At 40.3% G+C, this 18,390-nt stretch overlaps 1 protein-coding gene across 2 annotated transcripts in view; it reads right to left on the reverse strand.

Annotated features, from left to right (window-relative positions):
• CPED1 (cadherin like and PC-esterase domain containing 1) overlaps positions 1–16,134 on the reverse strand; it is a 276,516-nt gene extending 260,382 nt beyond the window's left edge. The window contains exon 1 of one of the 2 annotated variants that reach the window (XM_046020852.1): positions 14,928–16,134. In XM_046020852.1, coding sequence (XP_045876808.1) covers positions 14,928–15,176 — 249 coding nt within the window. In that variant the 5' untranslated portion in view covers positions 15,177–16,134. The remainder of the gene's footprint in view (positions 1–14,927) is intronic. The other variant, XM_046020851.1, reaches the window with a different exon arrangement.
• Between the last annotated feature and the right edge of the window lie 2,256 nt (positions 16,135–18,390).

The following is an 18,390-nucleotide window of genomic DNA, read 5'->3' on the forward strand; positions in this document are numbered from 1 at the left end:
AGACCTCCCAGGACAGGAGGATAAAGGTTTCTAAACCCACTTCAAGTCAGTGTCTAATATTGTCAATCCCATGCAGCTAGAATCTCTGGCTTCTGTCTTCCCCCTCAGCACTCATGTCCCTGTAACAACCAATTTATCCAGATTCTCCCCAGAAATCCAGGGTCACCATGACCTACACAGATGGGGAAGGACGGAAAACCAACATACTGCCTGCATGTGCCCCAGCATCTCCGGGGCAGTAAAGGTCAGCGGCAGTTCTTGTTGGAATGAAAGGCCCCAGGATAGAAGCATGTACCTCATGAACCTAGAGAAATCCTGCCTCATCCTACCCATGTGGAGGTCAGAGTGTTAAGATGAATGGAGGAACGATCGCTACATATTCAGGCACCACACTCCACATGAAAAAACATCTTGCTTTAAACCAAATTTATACATGAGGTTTCCATAAAGCACACATTTATGCCTTGGCTCTCATTCTGTTTTCTTGCTTACTCTGAACACACTTGAGGCTGCTTCTTATCCCTTTAGCGCACTGGCCAGTACTAACATACAACCTTGGCTTGGGGACTACCCTGGGTACCACCTTCCCGGCCCGATGGAGACCTAAGAACCCTCTTTCCCATGCTTCCCCTCTAGAAGCCTCCACCTAGTCTTCCCCCCAACCATCACGCTCATGTTGTCACATGCTACACTATTACACCAACACATCATAACACAACCTCACGTATTCCCTTCAAAACCAAATTTCGAACTTTCCAAATGACACACTCACTCTAGAATGCTTAAGTATTTGATGGCCAACTTTTTGCTTTAAAAATTGAAAATTGGCAGGAAATGATAGTGTCTAGTAATACCACAAAATAAGCACTATCGCTGGAGGGCAGAATAAGACATCATATAATACTGCTATCAAATGTTCAGGTCCCTAAACTGTAATTCTTCCCTTATGTTATGTTGCAGAATAGTATTTGGCTTTCTTCTGTGACTGGCTAGAAAAGTGAGTTCCCTTCCTAGAGATCCAGTTTATTCTTAAAGGGTCCAACAAAAGGTCTTATAGGCCAGATCGAAGGAAGAAACCATCTCTTCTTGCGTAATAAATTGCTTTGGTCTTTTCAGAAAAATGTGGACATCTTATAGATTGAGGAACACCTGGATGGGTGGTCAGGGGAGACCAGAGCTTAAAAATCAACTGAAAGTAGAAAAGAAAAATTTAAGGGGGCGCCTGGGTGGCTCAGTGGTTTAAGCCTCTGCCTTCGGCTCAGGTCATGATCTCAGGGTTCTGGGATCGAGACCCGCATCGGGCTCTCTGCTCAGTGGGGAGCCTGTTTCTCCCTCTCTCTCTGCCTGCCTCTCTGCCTACTTGTGACCTCTCTCTGTCAAATAAAATAAATAAAAAATATTAAAAAAAAAAAAAGAAAAATTTAAGGACCACAGGCGACCATGGGAAGCCTTACACTGGACACATGGCATGAATTATACGAGATCACATTCATCTTTTCATTCAACTCAGTGTGTCAGGCATTGTCTCAACTTGATCCCCGCCCCGATCCAGCTGCCAGTAACTTATTAGACAGTTTTGTTTAAATGCTAGACTTCACTGGGGCACCTCGGAGGCTCAGTCAGTTAGGCATCTGACGCTTGATTTCAACTTAGGTCATGATCTCGAGGTCCTAGGATTGAGCCCCACATCCCATGTCAGCCTCTGCAGTTAGTGGGGAGTCTGCTTGAGGATTCTCTCTCCTCTCTCTCTCCTTCTGTCCCCCTACTCATGCTATCTCTCTCTCTCTCTCTCTCATGTAAATAAACAAATCTTAAAAAACTAATACATGCTAGATTTCATAGGAAGTTGTTACATTATTATAAATTCTTGGTCACTTTTTCAGGGTTTTCCTAAGAATTGTGCTTAGGATCATGTGTACATCATTGGGGGATGAGACATCCTCCCATTTATAACACAGAAAAGGGGCTTCCTTCTAAAATGTCATTATTTTATATTAAAAACAGGAGACAGTTCTAGCTTCCTAAAGTTCGTATTTCTGACAGAATATATTTTCACAAATACATTTTATCTGTTCACCAGAAAGCACGTTTGTTTAAAGCAGACATAATATTACTTTAACCATTGTTTCTTTAAAAGAAAAATAATCAGCTTACGTACTTTTCCCTCATTTTTCTCTTCTCCTCCACAAAAAAGAAAATTAAATCTGCCCCCAATCAATCCACTTTTAAAACAACTTATGTAGCCCTAAAATATTTGGACGAGTAGGTTTAGTTTGTGTGTAGGAAGCTTCAGATGAGTTGTTAACGTTTTCAGTGTTTACTCAAAAGAGAGAAAGAACATTGATAATAAAGGGAGGAGTGAGGGAAAACTCACTTGAAATCGCTTCTGCCCTCTGGGTGTGTCTAGCGGGGAAGGTTTACTGCTCAATATGAAAGTCGACTTTTTAGTGGATGCTTTGCTAAGGTCAGATAGTTTCTGCACTGCTACAGAAAAGTTAATTTCCTGTTCCATTTTTCCTGAAGCATTTGTGCACTTGGCTAAATTAATGCTAGATTTTCCACCAGGGAAGAACGAGGCTTAGGGCTGAAACTATTGGAATGCTATTATACTTCCTATTGCTTGTTAAAGAAACAGTGAAGCATCAAGAGGAAACTCAATTGTGACAGTGCAATTTTGGACTCCTAGTAGCACTCTGAAACATAACTGCATAACTTGACATTTGTGTAGCACATTATACTATAACTTTTTAATGAAAAAAGGAGTATTCCCTGTACTCACATTTATGTTGCCTACATGCATTTTTTTCCCTCAAGATGCCAAATGCAGTGAGAATATTTTCACGACATTATCCTTTGGGATGTATTAAATTAATTGAACATGGAGGTTATTAGACTGAAGTGGCTTGAGTGCGAGGTGGTCTAGGTAAGCAAACCAAAATCTAAGCCTGTAAATACCTCAAGCTTAGCAAATCCAAACCTAAGGACAACCAATCAAAAACAGCCAACTAGGCTTTAAGCTTTAGCCGGTCAATAACTTCCCTACCTTTCCTGTGCCCTTTCTCTCTTAAAGTCTCTCCCTGAGCTCCTGGTGGGGAGACACTCTTAACTACTTCCGGTCTGCAGCAGCCTGATCGGAATCCATTTTTGCTCAAATAAACTCTTAAATTTTCCAATATGCTTCAGTTTATCTTTTAACAGATGTGATAATGTTGACTTCCTTGCCTCTTATAATCTCAATGCTTTCCAAAGCATTCTGAGCTAGTGTCTACACTGACCCCGTGACATCTCTGTAACGTGTATTTTCATCCTTATGCTGTAGGCTACCAAAAGAAACCAAAGAAGTCACTTGTCTGTGGTTACTCATCTCTTCAGAATCGGAAGTGGGCCTCCATTAATTCTTTATTCTTTCAAGTTTTTGTTTAAATTCTTAGTTAACATATAAGGCCATATTGGTTTCAGGAGTAGACTTTAGGGATTCATCATTTACATATAATACCCAGTGCTCATCACAACAAGTGCCCTCCTTACCAGGCATTAGTTCTCTTTCTCTTTCACCTGGAGAGAGAGAGAGGGGGGCACAGCAGGATCTGCCTCAGATAGACTGAACCTTAACTGGTGGACCACGACCCCAACAGTTTTCCTTCTGTCAAAACCAGGAAGAGACACCAGGACCTGGAAGCCATATTACTATTTAATGAATTTTTTCTCCCCATAGATTATTTACTACTAGGAGTCTTTTCCCCTGCCTAACTCCCCCAGAGTGGTCACTTTTCCCAGATCCCTCTCTTACACAGAGTCAGAATATACTTTTAGGGCAGCAGATACGAGCCTAGATTTGTTAAAATTAGCTTTGAGGTGGGCTATAAGAAATTGGCTATGAAAAGAATTAGAATATCAACATCAGTGAATAATTTGCACTTTATAAATCAGGGAAGATGTGCTGCATTCCTACTACTTGAAGCTGAACACTTTCTCGAGCAGGAGGGGAAGGAAGTAATATGCGTCCGGGAAAAACCAGTGGAAAGCTTGCATTTGACCCATCGCAAGCTATCAGAGAGAAACTCTGAAGACCACTAGCATAGAACATGCTACCTTCAACTTCTGCCTAAGCAGAATATAATTAAGAAAGCACATAGGCTGAAGATCAAAAATCGGAACTACATATGTGCATTCTTGAAAAAATATATATCCTATAGGCTCTGAGTTCTGTTTGTTTTTGAGGTCAAAGCTTAAATCCAGCTTCTGTGGGCAGAAAAAATACCAGCATTTACTGAACACAAACCCTAGTCAGCCACCACGCTTGGCGTTTTCAGACACATAACCAATTCTTACACATCAAGCTTAGCTCCATTTTTTTCTGTGAGAAAATTCAGAATTTAGAAATCTAGGTAAAAACTGCCTATGAGCTATACTAATAAATGACACAGAACTTGAACCATTATACACCAAAGGCCATGTTTGTTCCACAATACACCTATGCTCTCTTGGACTTCTTATTCAATACACTTAAAAGGTTTGAGGTCAGAAGTCTTGATGGAGATCGTTAGGTCTATTCCCACCAGTATGTAGGGTCTTGGAGCCTGCCCCCCCAGCCCCCGCCAACCTCACCCCTTAAGAAGGTGCCCGACTGGGATGCACTACAGGCAATTGGCAGGGGTTCCATCAAGAGTCCCCAAGTAAGGATTAGAGATATCAAATGCAGGTATATTTCAGAACACATGATTGGGCCCATTCTACTCTTCCAAGTCCATGTGTTCTTCTTAATAATTATTTTGCTTCATCTACTATTTTGGATCATGAGTGAATTAGCTTCCCTTAGTGAATTTAATTGAAAGTTATATAAATTTTTTCATTAATGCTTGTATATGGCAAAGACTCAACTTGTAGCTTGTTATTATAGTCCTTTTTACCTCTGTCCATGTTTAGTCTAGATGTTTAGTTTTGCATTTTGAACAAGTATCTGGAAAGTGCAAACGTTGACAAAGTTCTCTTTACCGTGTAAATTTCCAACTTTGGTATAGTTTCTGTTAGAGAACATAAATCCTATTTTAGAACATGAGCTCATCCTTTTAGTGAGAATGGTTCCTTAGAAAAAATATCCAAAGGAAACCAAAGGGAAAAATGAAACCAAACATTTCTTTCACCCCAAAAGGCCACAGACTCGAAGTTGATAACAGGAAGCACTTTTTATAATGTGAGTGTATCTAGTGGTTTCCCTTTCAGAGGGTTTATGTGAGTTTCCAATTCCATTAAAACAAGAAACAGAATTGCTTAGAGGGAGAAAGAAACAGAAGCTACTGTCACTGCCTTGAAAAAAAAAACAAAAAAACAAGGGAGAATGACGCCCATAAAATGATTAATTCTTCGATTCATAGGAAATTTAACATAACTTGATTAAATATGGGCTTCATCAAGACTTCATTAAAATTTATTTAATGTAAGCAAATTTGAATTTGTTTAAAATTCAGTATGAACAATTTTTCACCCATGTGCATATTTCATTTTTAAAATCTAACACAGCTCTAATCAACTATCTCAAAGAAATCCACAGGCATTACATGCTCGTCAGGCAGCCCAGCTGATTCTAAGAAAGTCGCATACCTGTTAGTATGCTGACAGCATCTCCTGCCAGCCTCCTGTGCATAGTCCCCTGTATTTAGATTCCCATCAGCATACTTTTTAAATATTTACTTTCAAAACGGTTAAAAAATAAAATCACATAAAAGGAAAAGCTCAATTTTGGTAGAATTAATCTGTTTAAAAAATGAGAATTGCTACATAGAAAGAGAGGTTAGATGATGGCGACCAAGAAGCCAAGAGAGATGGGAAGTAATTAGAAAACCACATTGCTTGGGAAATGATCTTCTCCTTCTCCTTCTCCTCCTCCTTCTCCTTCTCCTCTTCTTTCTTCTTCTTCTTTTTTTTTAAGATTTTATTTTATTTATTTGAGAGACAGAGAGAAAACGCACGTGAGCAGAGGGAGGAACAGAGGGAGAGGGACAAGCAGACTTCACATTGAGTGCAGAGCCCAATATGGAGCATGACCCCACGACCCTGAAATCATAACCTGAGCTGAAATTGAGTCAGCTGCTTAACTGACTGAGCCACCCAGGTGCCCCCTCTTTCTTTTTTAAATATGGGAGACACTTGTGATCTCTTACAGGATAAAAATCCCTACAAGACAAAAAATCTGAAGAGAACAGGAGAAATGGATGCTAAGTAAAACAGATACAATGTAGCAAAATGGCAAATGATTAACATTAGCCACAAGCATAAGAAAAGATGGTACAGGAAAGGGTTGAAGGGATACTGGTACAAGATAAAGATGGGGTGGAGGACCCGAGAGCTCAACAGAAATGAAAAAGAAGAAACGAACACTTCCTGTCATTTTTTCATTTCTGCTTTAAAGTAGGCTTTCTCTGATCCCCAAAGTCATGATTCCTTCATTCATTTATTTATTGACTAGATATTTATTCAGGGCTCACTATGTGTCCGAAACTGTTCTGGCACTGCCAGAAGCAGTTAACAAGTTAAATCAAGTACTTGCTCTTAAGGAGCTTGTATTGTATGAGGGAGAAAAACAAAACAAAAAAATGTATATGTATATATATATATATATATATATATATTTCTTCAGAGTCTGAAATCTTAACCTCTTTCCTCTACTCCCCACCCAGTTCATCTCTCCACATCCTCAACTATAGCATATCGTTAATCCTGGCATCTTAAACTTAAAAAACAAATAAAAATTTAATAAGTTTCAGCCCAAACCAAAGACCTTGCCTACGGATAAGCAGGCCTGACTCTGACAGACAGAACAGCTTCCCCAAGTTCTGTCTTGATTCTAAAGGCTCATTTTAGAGAAGAGACAACAGCGTAGACACAGGACAAAAGGGAGAGAAACTCAACAAGGTTTTCTTCTCAGGCGCTCCTTACCCTAGGACCCATAGTCACTGAAGCAATTATTTACTGCTCGCCTACTTTGTGAAGGCCAAATGTTAGGGTCTGTAGGGATTACGAGGATGAGCAAATCCTCAAGGAAATTATACAATAGTTAACACTTATTGAACGCTTTCTGTGTGTTAGCCACTTTAAGTGCTTCACAAGATTTATCTCATTTAAGCCTCATGTTAGCCTTGTAAGGTAGGTGATAATAAATCCCTTTTGAGGTGAGAAAATGAAATCCTGTAGAGATCAAGAAATGTGCCCAAGGTAGCAAGGTAACAAGTGCTATTAATTTGACTCCAGAGCTCATATGCTGAACTACTCTGCCTCCCCAATTTTATTAGTTTCCTCAGGCTGCCATAACAAAGTACCACAAAAGCGTGGCTTAAAGTCACAGAAATGTATTGTCTCATAATTCTGGAGGTTAGGTACCTGAACACAAGGTGCCAGCAGCACCACACTCCCTCTGAAAACTGTAGGGGACTTCTTCCTTGCCTCTTTCTAGCTTCTGATAGTTTGCCAGCCATCTTCAGGTTTCCTTGACTTGTAGCTACATACTCCAATCTCTGTCATGATCATTACATGGCACGCTTCCCGGGTGTCTCTGTCCTTGTTTGACTGTCTTCTTATAATATCAGTCATATGGAATTAGAGGCCCATGATACTCCAGTGTGACCTCATATTGACTAATTATATCTATGACAAACATATTTCTGAATAAGGTCATATTCTGAGGTTCTGGAGTTAGGATTTCAATGTATCTTTTTTGAGGGGAGCACAATTCAACCCCTAATGCCAATGAATGGATAGAGTATATGGGAATAGAATGGAGAGTACATGAAAATAGAATAAAGTATATGGAGATAGTAAGTGGAAATAGAATGGAGATAGTAAATGGAAATAAAATAGAGTATATAGAAATAGACTGGAGATAGTAAATGGAAATAGAATGGATATAGAATATGGATATAATATATGGAGATAGAATGTAGATAGTATATAGAAATAGAATGGAGGGTATATGGAAATAGAATGGATATGGTATATAGAAATAGAATGGAGAGTGTATGGAAATAGACTGGAGATAGTAAATGAAAATAGAATGGAGATAGTATATGGAAATAGAATGGAATATATGGGAAAAAAATGGAGATAGTTGGGAAATAGAATAGAGACAGCTAGAAAAGCACAGGTCTTAGTCTAATCTTTCATTATCAACTCCATTTGTTACTCTGAGAGGCACTTCCTTTCTGTGAGCTGAGCTTCATTTTTTTTACTTATAGAATATAGATCTTGAACCTAATGATCTCCAACTTGTTTCCAGTTCTACATACTCATGTTTCTTTGTTTCTAAATAATTATAATGAAAATAAATTTTATTAGGGATGCTCAAGCACACATCAAGTCAAGGAGATAAGGCCTGACACGAAGGGGAGGGTAAAATTCCAGTTTCCAGAATGCTTTAAGAATGTTTATGAAGATGTCTAGAGGTATTGATTAGGACAGACTTGCTGGCGGGGACTCCAGGCAAAGGCAGAGATGGTGGCATTTGGAAACAAGGGTATGGCTTGCTTATGGATTACAAATAAAGAAGAGTGGGACCTAAGACCAGAAAAGTATGTTGGAACATACTAGGCATGAGAAGGATGGATTCTATTCAATTTAATGTGTTCAATATAACAACTACTGAAGGCTATTTAGGAGAGATGCTATAGGAGTTATACGTAGGTAGCTTAGAATGTGCAGTAGATTGAAAGGGAACTAGTTAGGTGACTAAAAATAGTCTAGGTTAGTAGCAATGAGGACACAGCATTAGACTGTAATGGTAAACTCTAAAAATTTGGAATATTAATTAGTTATTATCTGGGTTCATTTGGGGGACTTGGGAAAAACCCATTTATACCAGTCATAGAGGCTTGTTCTAAGGTGATACTAACTAAAATTACTTAGAATAATAAAGGGCCCAATGTACATAGTGGTCTCAGAGAGAAATCAGAAGTCAGAACTAAAAAAGGAACAGCATGTCTAGAGGCATGATATAAACCACAAAGAGGGCATCTAGGAATAGGCCAGGGGTCAGGGAAATGGAGAACAGACAGGGAAACAACATACAAGTTGAGTTTGGTTGAAACAAATGATTCTGAATAATCTGTAGGCCTGTCATTTCCAAATTAGAATGGCCACACCTTTTTTCAGGTTCCTCCTTTTCTCTTTTTAATTGCTACCTTTTTAAAAATTTTAATCATGGTAACCAACACAAAACATAAAACCCACTGAGCCACCCAGGCGCCCCTGGGCATGAAAATTTTGAAAGAAAAACATTTGGGTTCTCACAGTTCTTATCACTCCTCAATAAAAGATAGCAGGAAATTAAAGATGCACATGGTGGGGTTCAAGAGTGGAATCCAAGCTAGAAATATATGCAATAGGTTATCTTGCAGGTTGAAAAATTAACAGTACACAAAGTTGATATAATCACCAAGGGAAAGTATAAAACAAGACAACTGAAGGCCCAATACACTAAATTTGGCAACGTCTACTTTTAGCATCAGAGGAAATGTACTGTGAAAGTAGACCACTAGTTATCCATAGAGATCAGAAAATAATCCTGTTCTGTCACTGAACTGAAAATTTCAAGAAAGAGTTGTTGACCAATAATGTAAGATGCTTCAGAGAAGAAGGATGTGGATTGAAAATAATCATTTCATCTGATAGCCACGGACTCACTGGTGTGAGTCTAAATGAAAAGGAGAAGGGATGGGTAGGGGTGGCCAGGAAGTGAATCCAAAGCTTCTCTGAGGGAAGGGAGAGAGGAGGGCACATTAGGTGAAGTGGATTGCCGGGTACAAAGAAAGCTTATTGTTAGCAGTTATGAGTATGTTTACTGACAGAAGGCATGGTCCAATGGAAAGGTCTGAAATGGCAATATAGTAACTAAGAGAGAGTAACTCTGGAACCGGTTCTGGAAAAGGCTGAAAGGAGGTGTTCAAGAACACAAGAGGAATGTAAGATTTGGCAAAGAAGAGGCATTGGGAAACAGTCTTGCAAGTGGATCCCCTACCTTCAATTCTTCTCCCTCTAGTCCATTCTGCAATATGTGTTCTGGAATGCTCTCGACAACATAAATCTACTTATGCCACTTTTGCTTACCACTCTTCAGGGGTTCCCTGTGGCCTTCAGGATAGAATCCAGACTCTCTAACTTGCCCACATTTCCACATTTCCACCCTGCCGAATTTTCTGCCTCATTTATTTGCCTTCCTGCTGTGCTCCCCCTCAACACATTTCACACACATATGCACACACACAAACACACATACCCTCCACACATACAATAATTTGAATCTTCCAAATCTATCAGGCCATTTAATTTCTTCTTTTCACATGTGGCATTTTCTGTTTGTAAAACATTTCTTTTTCTCTATCCCTTCTAACTCCTGCTCATCTTTCAAAGTGCTCTATTAAAGTTAGGGATTTCCTAGCATTTATTTAACTACTTATCCATCTCTTCTGTGTCACCAGTGACTAGTATAGTGTCTGGCACAAACTGCTTTACAGACAGTCACTGAAGGAATGAAGAAAATGAAAGAATGAACTGAATTAGGAAGACAAAGGGTAAAGATGAAGTGAGCATTTTTTTTTTTAATTTGGAAAGCTCTCAGTGAGATAATTATAAATATTTCACTTAAAGAGTGATGCCATTTTCCAAGAGTAAGTGCATATTTCAACATTTTCTGTGGCTTTTAGGAAGCAACATTAGCATGACTACTGTATCAGACACCAGATCACTTTGCCTCACATACCCTTCCAGTGGACATTACTCATGCCATGGTTGTGGTAAGCCATGGACACCATTTTTACCACCATGATTACCACAGATCTGGGAGTTCCTATAGGTCATATTGATTGAGAAGGAGGAATCACTTTTCCCTGACAGGACTGCACCCACTGAAACCCTGGCTTCCCCAGTGGCCACCCTAAGACTCCGGGTGACACTATGTGGAAGTAGCATGGGGCAATTCTAACCAAGGAAAGGCAGAAGGGGAAAACCAAGAGACAGCTTGCTTGCCCCTCCTGACACTTCCCTACAATGCTTGTTCTGAGATGTGGAGTTTAATACAGTCTCCCTGGTTATGTCTCACATAAACATACCCACTTGTCTTTGCTCTCCCTATTCCTTCCCCTCCCACTCTTGCATCCCTGGGATTGCAGTATCCAATAAAGTATTAGCATTTAAGTGCTTGGCTCACAGTTCCTGTCTCTAGAATACCAGGGCTAAACAAGCAATTTTTAGAAATTTTCAGATGTTAAATATATTATGCATTCCGGGAGACACAAAGTCAAATAGAGCACTTTTGTATGTAAACATTCAATTATTTACATTGCATTATGCTCGTATACTGGGAAGTGTAGTTGTAGAGAAGGGTCACTGAAGGAGAATGGAGAGTCCAGAAGACATGGAGAATGAAAAGTCAAGCAAGGAAGAACTACTCATTCTCTAAGTGGAGCATCAGCAGGAGGTAATCAGTAACACATGGCTACGGTGAGTATAAACGTGTTCTCCAAAGAGTACAGCTTCCATTAAAGGAACATAAAGTAAGGATGTATATTGGGCATATTTTCTTCCATCGTGCCTGTTTATAATACAATGTGCTTCCTATGTTGTGAAATATTAAAGTGTTAGATTCCAGGAAAACAAATAAATCTACTGAGCGATCTACTTCAATGAAGACAAGTAGAATTGTCTTCAGCTGACACATTAAATTGAAATAATTTTAAGACATGGCAGATTATCAGCCAACACTCAAACAACTAAGGTTGGGAGAAAACTCCGAAGAAATGACAAAAGTACAGCTGCTTAGCAAGGGCCTTTGGAAAGTTCAAACGGAAAAAAGAATTAAAATCTGGCCAGAAGAAGGAGAGTACTCCCTCACTATGGAAAGCTGGCGTATACTAGACCATGATCTCAATCTGTATTGAAAACATTTTCAGACAGTGAACCAAGTCCCAGCTGCAAAGGTGTTAGGGGCACAGTCACCCACTTTTAACTATCTGCTACTATAGAACCCTCTGTTGCTAGACTGATAAAGGACAAAAGGTCTTCTCTTAGAAAGAACCACAACCAAAGCCACTGGGGAATAGTTACTGTTATTCACGAAAGTATGAAAACTATGATCCAAGAAAGTCTCTGTGAGTGTATTTTAGTTTCTGAATGTTTATCTGAATGTAACGCTTTTCCAAATGTCCTTGCATGGATTATTTCATTAAGATTTTTTTTTCCTTTTTCAGATTTATAAATCCAAACCCAACTTATACTTCCTGGAAAAACAGTGAAAGTTTAAATGCATTGCTTTTTACGCATTTTGTTTGTTTCTTAGTATTTCCTTTGGTCTGAATACTTGCAGGGCATCAGGATTTTTCTCAGACAAATGTACACACATGTATATGTACAATACTTTGTGTGAAATGTCTGTGTTTGGTAGTCATCTTATAAATCCGAATACTTCCTGGAATCCATGAACCTTACGTCAAAATCAGTTATTTTAAGTGACTTTAAAAATCACTTTAAAAATGGGTGGGTATCAGCAAGGGAAAGCCCTAGAAAAATGAACATTTTGGTTTGTAAATAAAAGTCATACCCAAACCTAAAATTTCTAGGCAGAAACAATGCTTCTTCTATAAAGCTAATTTTATAAAAGCTAATTTTAGTCTTGAGGAAAATCTACACAAGCACCCATCAGTGACTTTTCTTTAATGAACTTCAAAAGGTCGTTCTTTTTGAGGATGATCCATATATGTTGATCCCAAAGACATCTGTTTCTTCACTTTAGCGATCTTACAAAATGTTTAATCTCAAAAACTGGATTATTATTTGATTTTTTTTGGAACATGTATTACAAGGAGAACTGTTATATCTGGTTTTCACTAACTTCCACATGATTCTTTCTAGTTTCCTTTCTATCTCTAATAAAAACTGGCTCTAAACCAATGGCTGACACAAGTCAGTTAAAAATAGAGATACGTGGCAAATGTTTGGAAATTTACTTTTATATCCATGGGCTTATGAATTATAATTGTGAATTGACAATCTTGTTTATGATTGAAGTATTTAAGATTGTGAATAACTGGGGGGAAAAGTCATGTGATTGGCTTTTGTGTGTGTGTGAGGAAAATTCTAGAGTGAATGCTTTACACAAGCAGCCAATAAGTTTCAGATGGTTTATAAGTAGCCAGAGTTCCAAAGCTGAGATGGAATTTTCTGTGACAGCCTACGAATAACAGTTAGCATATGCCTGTGTTACAGGCAAAAGCAGGAGTCACATGAAGTCAAGCACGGAATAAAGAAGAGCTATAATAATGAATAAAAACCTTTTTGTTGAAAATTCTTAGCACCAATTTTTGCTCTTTACTTAAAGAGCAAAACCATCTAAAAAAAAAGAGCAAAACCATTTCAACTATTTTTAAAGAAACTGTATTTATTAATATTGGGGGAAAAACCAACAAGAAGTGACTTGCCAAGTCAGAGTTTACACCCATTAGAAATCTGATGTATTAAAAATGCAAATAAAAATTAATGCTAGTACAAATGAAGAAAAAATACAGATTCTTCAGTGATGTTAGAACAGTCAATAACTGACTCACACTCGTAGTTAGAGTTTCATCTGCGGGTATTTCTAGTTATATTATCTGCTATTCTTTGTCATGTTTCTTGACATTGTTGATAAACTAAGTCACTCAATAGTTTAAAAAAAATTTTTTGTTCTAACCTATTATATCATATTTCAATAAGTTCTTAGAGTTGTGCTTTCACCAACTGTTATCAGAGCCTTGACCTTAGCGTTGATTTCTGCCCCAATGCTGTGATAGGAACCAGGTGGGTGTACCAGGTCATCCTGCTCGCCCTGTGGTTTGCCTACAAGTCTCTGAGTGACAGCCACCTTACCTGTGCAATGATGGCAAATGTGTGCACCCTACCCGTCTCACAGGGTTATGAGTCTGAGGGGAAATACATAAAGGAGTTCTTGAAACGAGATGGTAGTAGGATGGAGGCATTAGAATTTCAATAGGAAATTCTGCTCCAAACATAACCACAGTCATAGCCAAATCTACGGCAGGTATGAGATAGTACCTACATCTTCCTAAATTATCTTGCTATACTCTTGCTGGAGCACTGAAATCAGTGGCTTTGGGGCCATGACTTTTTGCATGTGTGTTTTTCTTTTTCCTTTTTCTTTTTTAGACTGGATTTTTTAAAGGTCATCCTCTCACTGACAGGCATGAACAGAGTGGTATATTGAAACAGAAATCTTGTGTGGGGGGAGTTACGTGTTTTGTGTTTTTTCCCAACACTCAACAACAATTAGTAAAGTTAATTAGAATATTTAAGTATAGAATAATCAATAATTCCCAATTCTACAAACAATAAAATGCCTGGTGTCAATTCTTTTGAGGAAACATTATACTATTCCTTTAAATGGTTCAGAAATAAATACATTGCTTTAGAAATCTGCTCACCAATGAAAAATCGATTTAGTCAATTATAAAATGGCATTCTGGAATATCTTTGAGTTTGGAATGGTCTGGGCACTCAAACTGATTACCTTAAGGAAACACTCAATGTTGATCAAATTTTATGAGTCTTTGATTTACGTTCCTGAACCGTAAATCCTCATCTCTCTCAGAATCCTAAAACTTTATAAAGAATTCATATACTCCCACCAACTCCCAATTGTCTAGTTCATTCAGCTGAAGGGGAAGTGAAATTCTAAGAGACAGAATAATGGCCAGGACTTTCTGGAAGTAAATATAGGAAGCTGAAGCTAGCATGTGTCTCACTGTCATAAGGTCACTCTCTGGGCTGTTGTGTACTCTGGATCCCTTTCAGACCTCATGGAAATTAATTTTAGTTTTACAGAAAGGACAGAGAGAGGCAGACTGCTATCTTTACAGAAAATGTCAAGGCTAAGCTTGTGACCATCTTACCTTTCTGATATCCTGTGCATTACCGGAGGGAAGGAAGCACTGATTGTCGGGGGAGAATCCCTTCTTGCATTTGCTTGTCCGGGTTTCGGGGGGTGTGTTCCTGGCAGCCCCAGAGACAGCAGCTGTGAGCTTCCTCGTCCCTCGGAGGGTCAAGGTCTGGTAAAAGAGACAGACTGCCACCACCAAGCCCACCAAGAAGGGCCGGGGACAAAATCGCCGGCGACAAGGGAACACTGGACGACAGACCATGACCAGTTCAGCTTCACTTGGCCCCAGTCCACGTTGCCGGAAAAGTCATAGCAGCTAATTTTTGTCAGCATGAAAAATACAGATCAGCCTTCTTTTTCCACAATTGAAATCAAGATCTCTCCATCCCCGCTGAAGAACTTTCCGAAGGGTTCATGCCAAAGAGTCATAGGTCCCCAAAGTCTGAGGCGGTTAATAAGATCCCTTCCATGGATGACAGTGAAAAGTGGCTGGCCCGGGTTAAACAAAACAAAACAAAAAACAAACAAAAAATCCAAATAATAATAGTTGTAACTAACAACCAGAGCGTACCCCAGGCTGCCAGACTGTTGCTTCCGGTAATGCCTTATTTCCAAAACATCCTTAAACTCACAGCAAAAACTTCACAGGGGGAAAAAGAAAGAAAGGAAAAAAAGAAAACACCCCCAGAGTAAATCTGGAGCCTGGAAACAGCACTGAAGAGCGCAACAGACTAAAAGGAAAGTGCCTGCTGGCCCGCGGGATGCAGGTTGGCTGCCTCAGCGGTGCCTCATTGCTCCTCCAGGTTTCAGAGCAGCCCGGCTTGCAGCCTTTCGCGTTTCTCCGCTGCGTCCCCTCCACCACTTTGACGCGGCCACTGTCCCGTAAGCATTCTCGGCTTTTAGCATCAAAAGGGAATGCGGGTGTGATGGGACACGGTGACTGTTAGGGTTCTGCTTGTATTAGTTTCATTCCGCGTCAAGTTCAAAGTTCTATGTACTTACTCAGTTTTCACCGTTTTAGCCAAAAAAAAAAAAAAAAAAAAAAAAGTTTCCATGATCATCCCCTCCTGGATTGCTGACCAAAAGCACTCGGAAGGAAACAGCCAGTCGTGTGACTCCAGTTCATCCCCCCACCCCACCCCCGACGCGCACGCCGGGCCGCAGGCACAGCGCCCCCCGCGCGCCTGGACACTCGGCCGCGAGCGGGGCCCGGGGGAACGCCGCTGCACGGGCCGGCGGGGCGGGGCGGGGCTACGGCCTGCGGCGCGGAGCCCGGGGGCAGCCGCAGCGCCCGGGCAGCTCCCCCGCGGAGACACTGTGGGCTTCCCCGGCCTGGGAGCCGCGCCTCTCCCTGGCCTGGAAAGGCGCCTTGCCTCCCCCGAGCTGCAGAATTTTAAATACACATTTGATGTTTGACGCCCTGGGTCCTCTCTTTCCCTTCTCACTGCATCGGAAAAACAAATAGTCCTTCGTCAAACGATGGCAAAGGTCGAGGGTGAGACGAAAGCGAACTCTGCGCATGAACTGGAAGGATCTTTACTCGAGGGCACTGTGGTCACTCTAATGGGGGATACAAGGGTCTCGAGTATTGCCTGGACCCCAGACCTGGAAAACCCGAGTGTGCGCCAGGATAACTGCAAGTCCTCTTTCTGCCTCGGTGGTACCTAACTCCTATCACTTGCTGCTCCTTTCCCGGGCTAATGACCAAGTCTTTCAGAGGCTAATGGCCTGATTCTTTGCTCCTATAGTCAGTGGAGAGTAGCGGGTAATTTTGCTCTGCGGAAAGGGATATGCAGCGGGCTTTGTCCACAGTTCCACTCAACCTAACGCTCTACACACCGCCACAAGGACGCTCCTAGTAGGGCAGTTCTGCAAACTCCATCTACTTCTGCCGAGTCAGCTGAGGGAAAGCCAAGGCGAAGCACAGTCTGTGCGGGGCCTGTGGCTCACCTCTTCTTCCAGCGCCTGCTTTGCGAAACCTGGCTACACAGGACTGCTTAGGATCATAGCAGACATTCTCCAAAAGCTCTGAACCTAAGAAGGTTTTGTCACCTGTTTCTAACGCAACCTCTTTCTTGTGGGTTGAGGTTCTTCTGTGAACCCACACCCCTGAAGGGATCGCTTCCGTCGGTCATGCACCCTTATATTTTGTGAGACGGAGCGCCCCCTAGGGGCGCCCTGCTATTACAGATCTAGAGAAATGGGCATCTGTGGTTCCTTACTTTTAAGAAACTAGTTTAACACCTTTATAAAACAAATTAATTAAAGCTTTACAGAATAAGTATTCACATGAAAGCTAGATTTATCCCAATTCTTGCATATATCCCCTCTGGTGTGTTTAATATTATTTTATTTATATATTTAGAGTCCTCAATCTCATGACAAATGAAAAAGTATTAAAAAAAAAATGAAGCATCACTTGACTTTTAGAAGCCAAGAGAGTTTTAAGAAAAATGGCCGAACAATAATGTTGGAAGGTATATTTTTAGTTTATGCAATGTGATTTGAGAGATACTAAGAATTATGAGATCTTTAAATCGCAAGTGTTCCTGTGTTGAGATTGGATGAGATAAAGTTATCTCTTTACTAGGAGAAAAATAATGGACATGCATTTCTACTAAGGCAAAAAGTGTGAAAGACAGAGGGCCATTTTTATATATGGTTAAGTTGTTGAGTACAAGATACAAAAGAAAACATAAATCAAGATGCTAAAATCATAGTGCCTTTGGGCTGAGAAACATGAGACAACAGCATAGATGATTTTATAGCTAAACTTCAACAGGGATCATAAAGAAAGTGGAAAATTGATGTTCTAGAAATGATACCGGTGGCTTGAAAAACCCAATTCCCTGTTTCAACCACCAAGTCTGATGGTGTGGGAAAGGATGGTAATACATACATACATACATACATACATACATACATAAAGGATATCTGCTGAAGTGAGAATAGGGAGAGTGGAAAGGTGAAGGAAAAGATGCAAAAGAAGATACTGCAGGAAAAACACCAAATAGCCCAAGGGGGTCACAGACAACTTCAGATTCCCAGTCTGGGTAGTAGCATGGTGCAACGTCTTAACTGTCTTTAAATGTGTGATCTGTGGAAAGAGGGTACTTAGGCCTTCTTTTAAGTGTTGTTGGCATGCCAGATAATGTAATGTACGGAAAGCACCCAATCATTCTGTGGACAGGTGTTGGAAGAATGCACGCTCAACACATGCCTGTTATGTTTTCGATGCTGAAGTTGAGCTCAGTCTGGAGTGGTGCCAGACACTAAACCAGGTAATTATCAAAGACTGGACCTCTTGGAACCCAGAAGCCCAAAAGCGAACACGAGCATTTAGTGTGTTCTCTTTCCTCCGTTCTGTGAGGTGGAGGTTGGTGGCAGATACTGGTTTGGGAGAATGAGAGCAAGAGTGGGATGAGCGTGAGCAGTAGGTGGAGAAAACAAGTAGTGGGTATTCATGGCCCAGTTGT

This window comes from Meles meles, chromosome 10, assembly GCF_922984935.1.
Source record: "Meles meles chromosome 10, mMelMel3.1 paternal haplotype, whole genome shotgun sequence".
NCBI lineage: Eukaryota > Metazoa > Chordata > Mammalia > Carnivora > Mustelidae > Meles > Meles meles.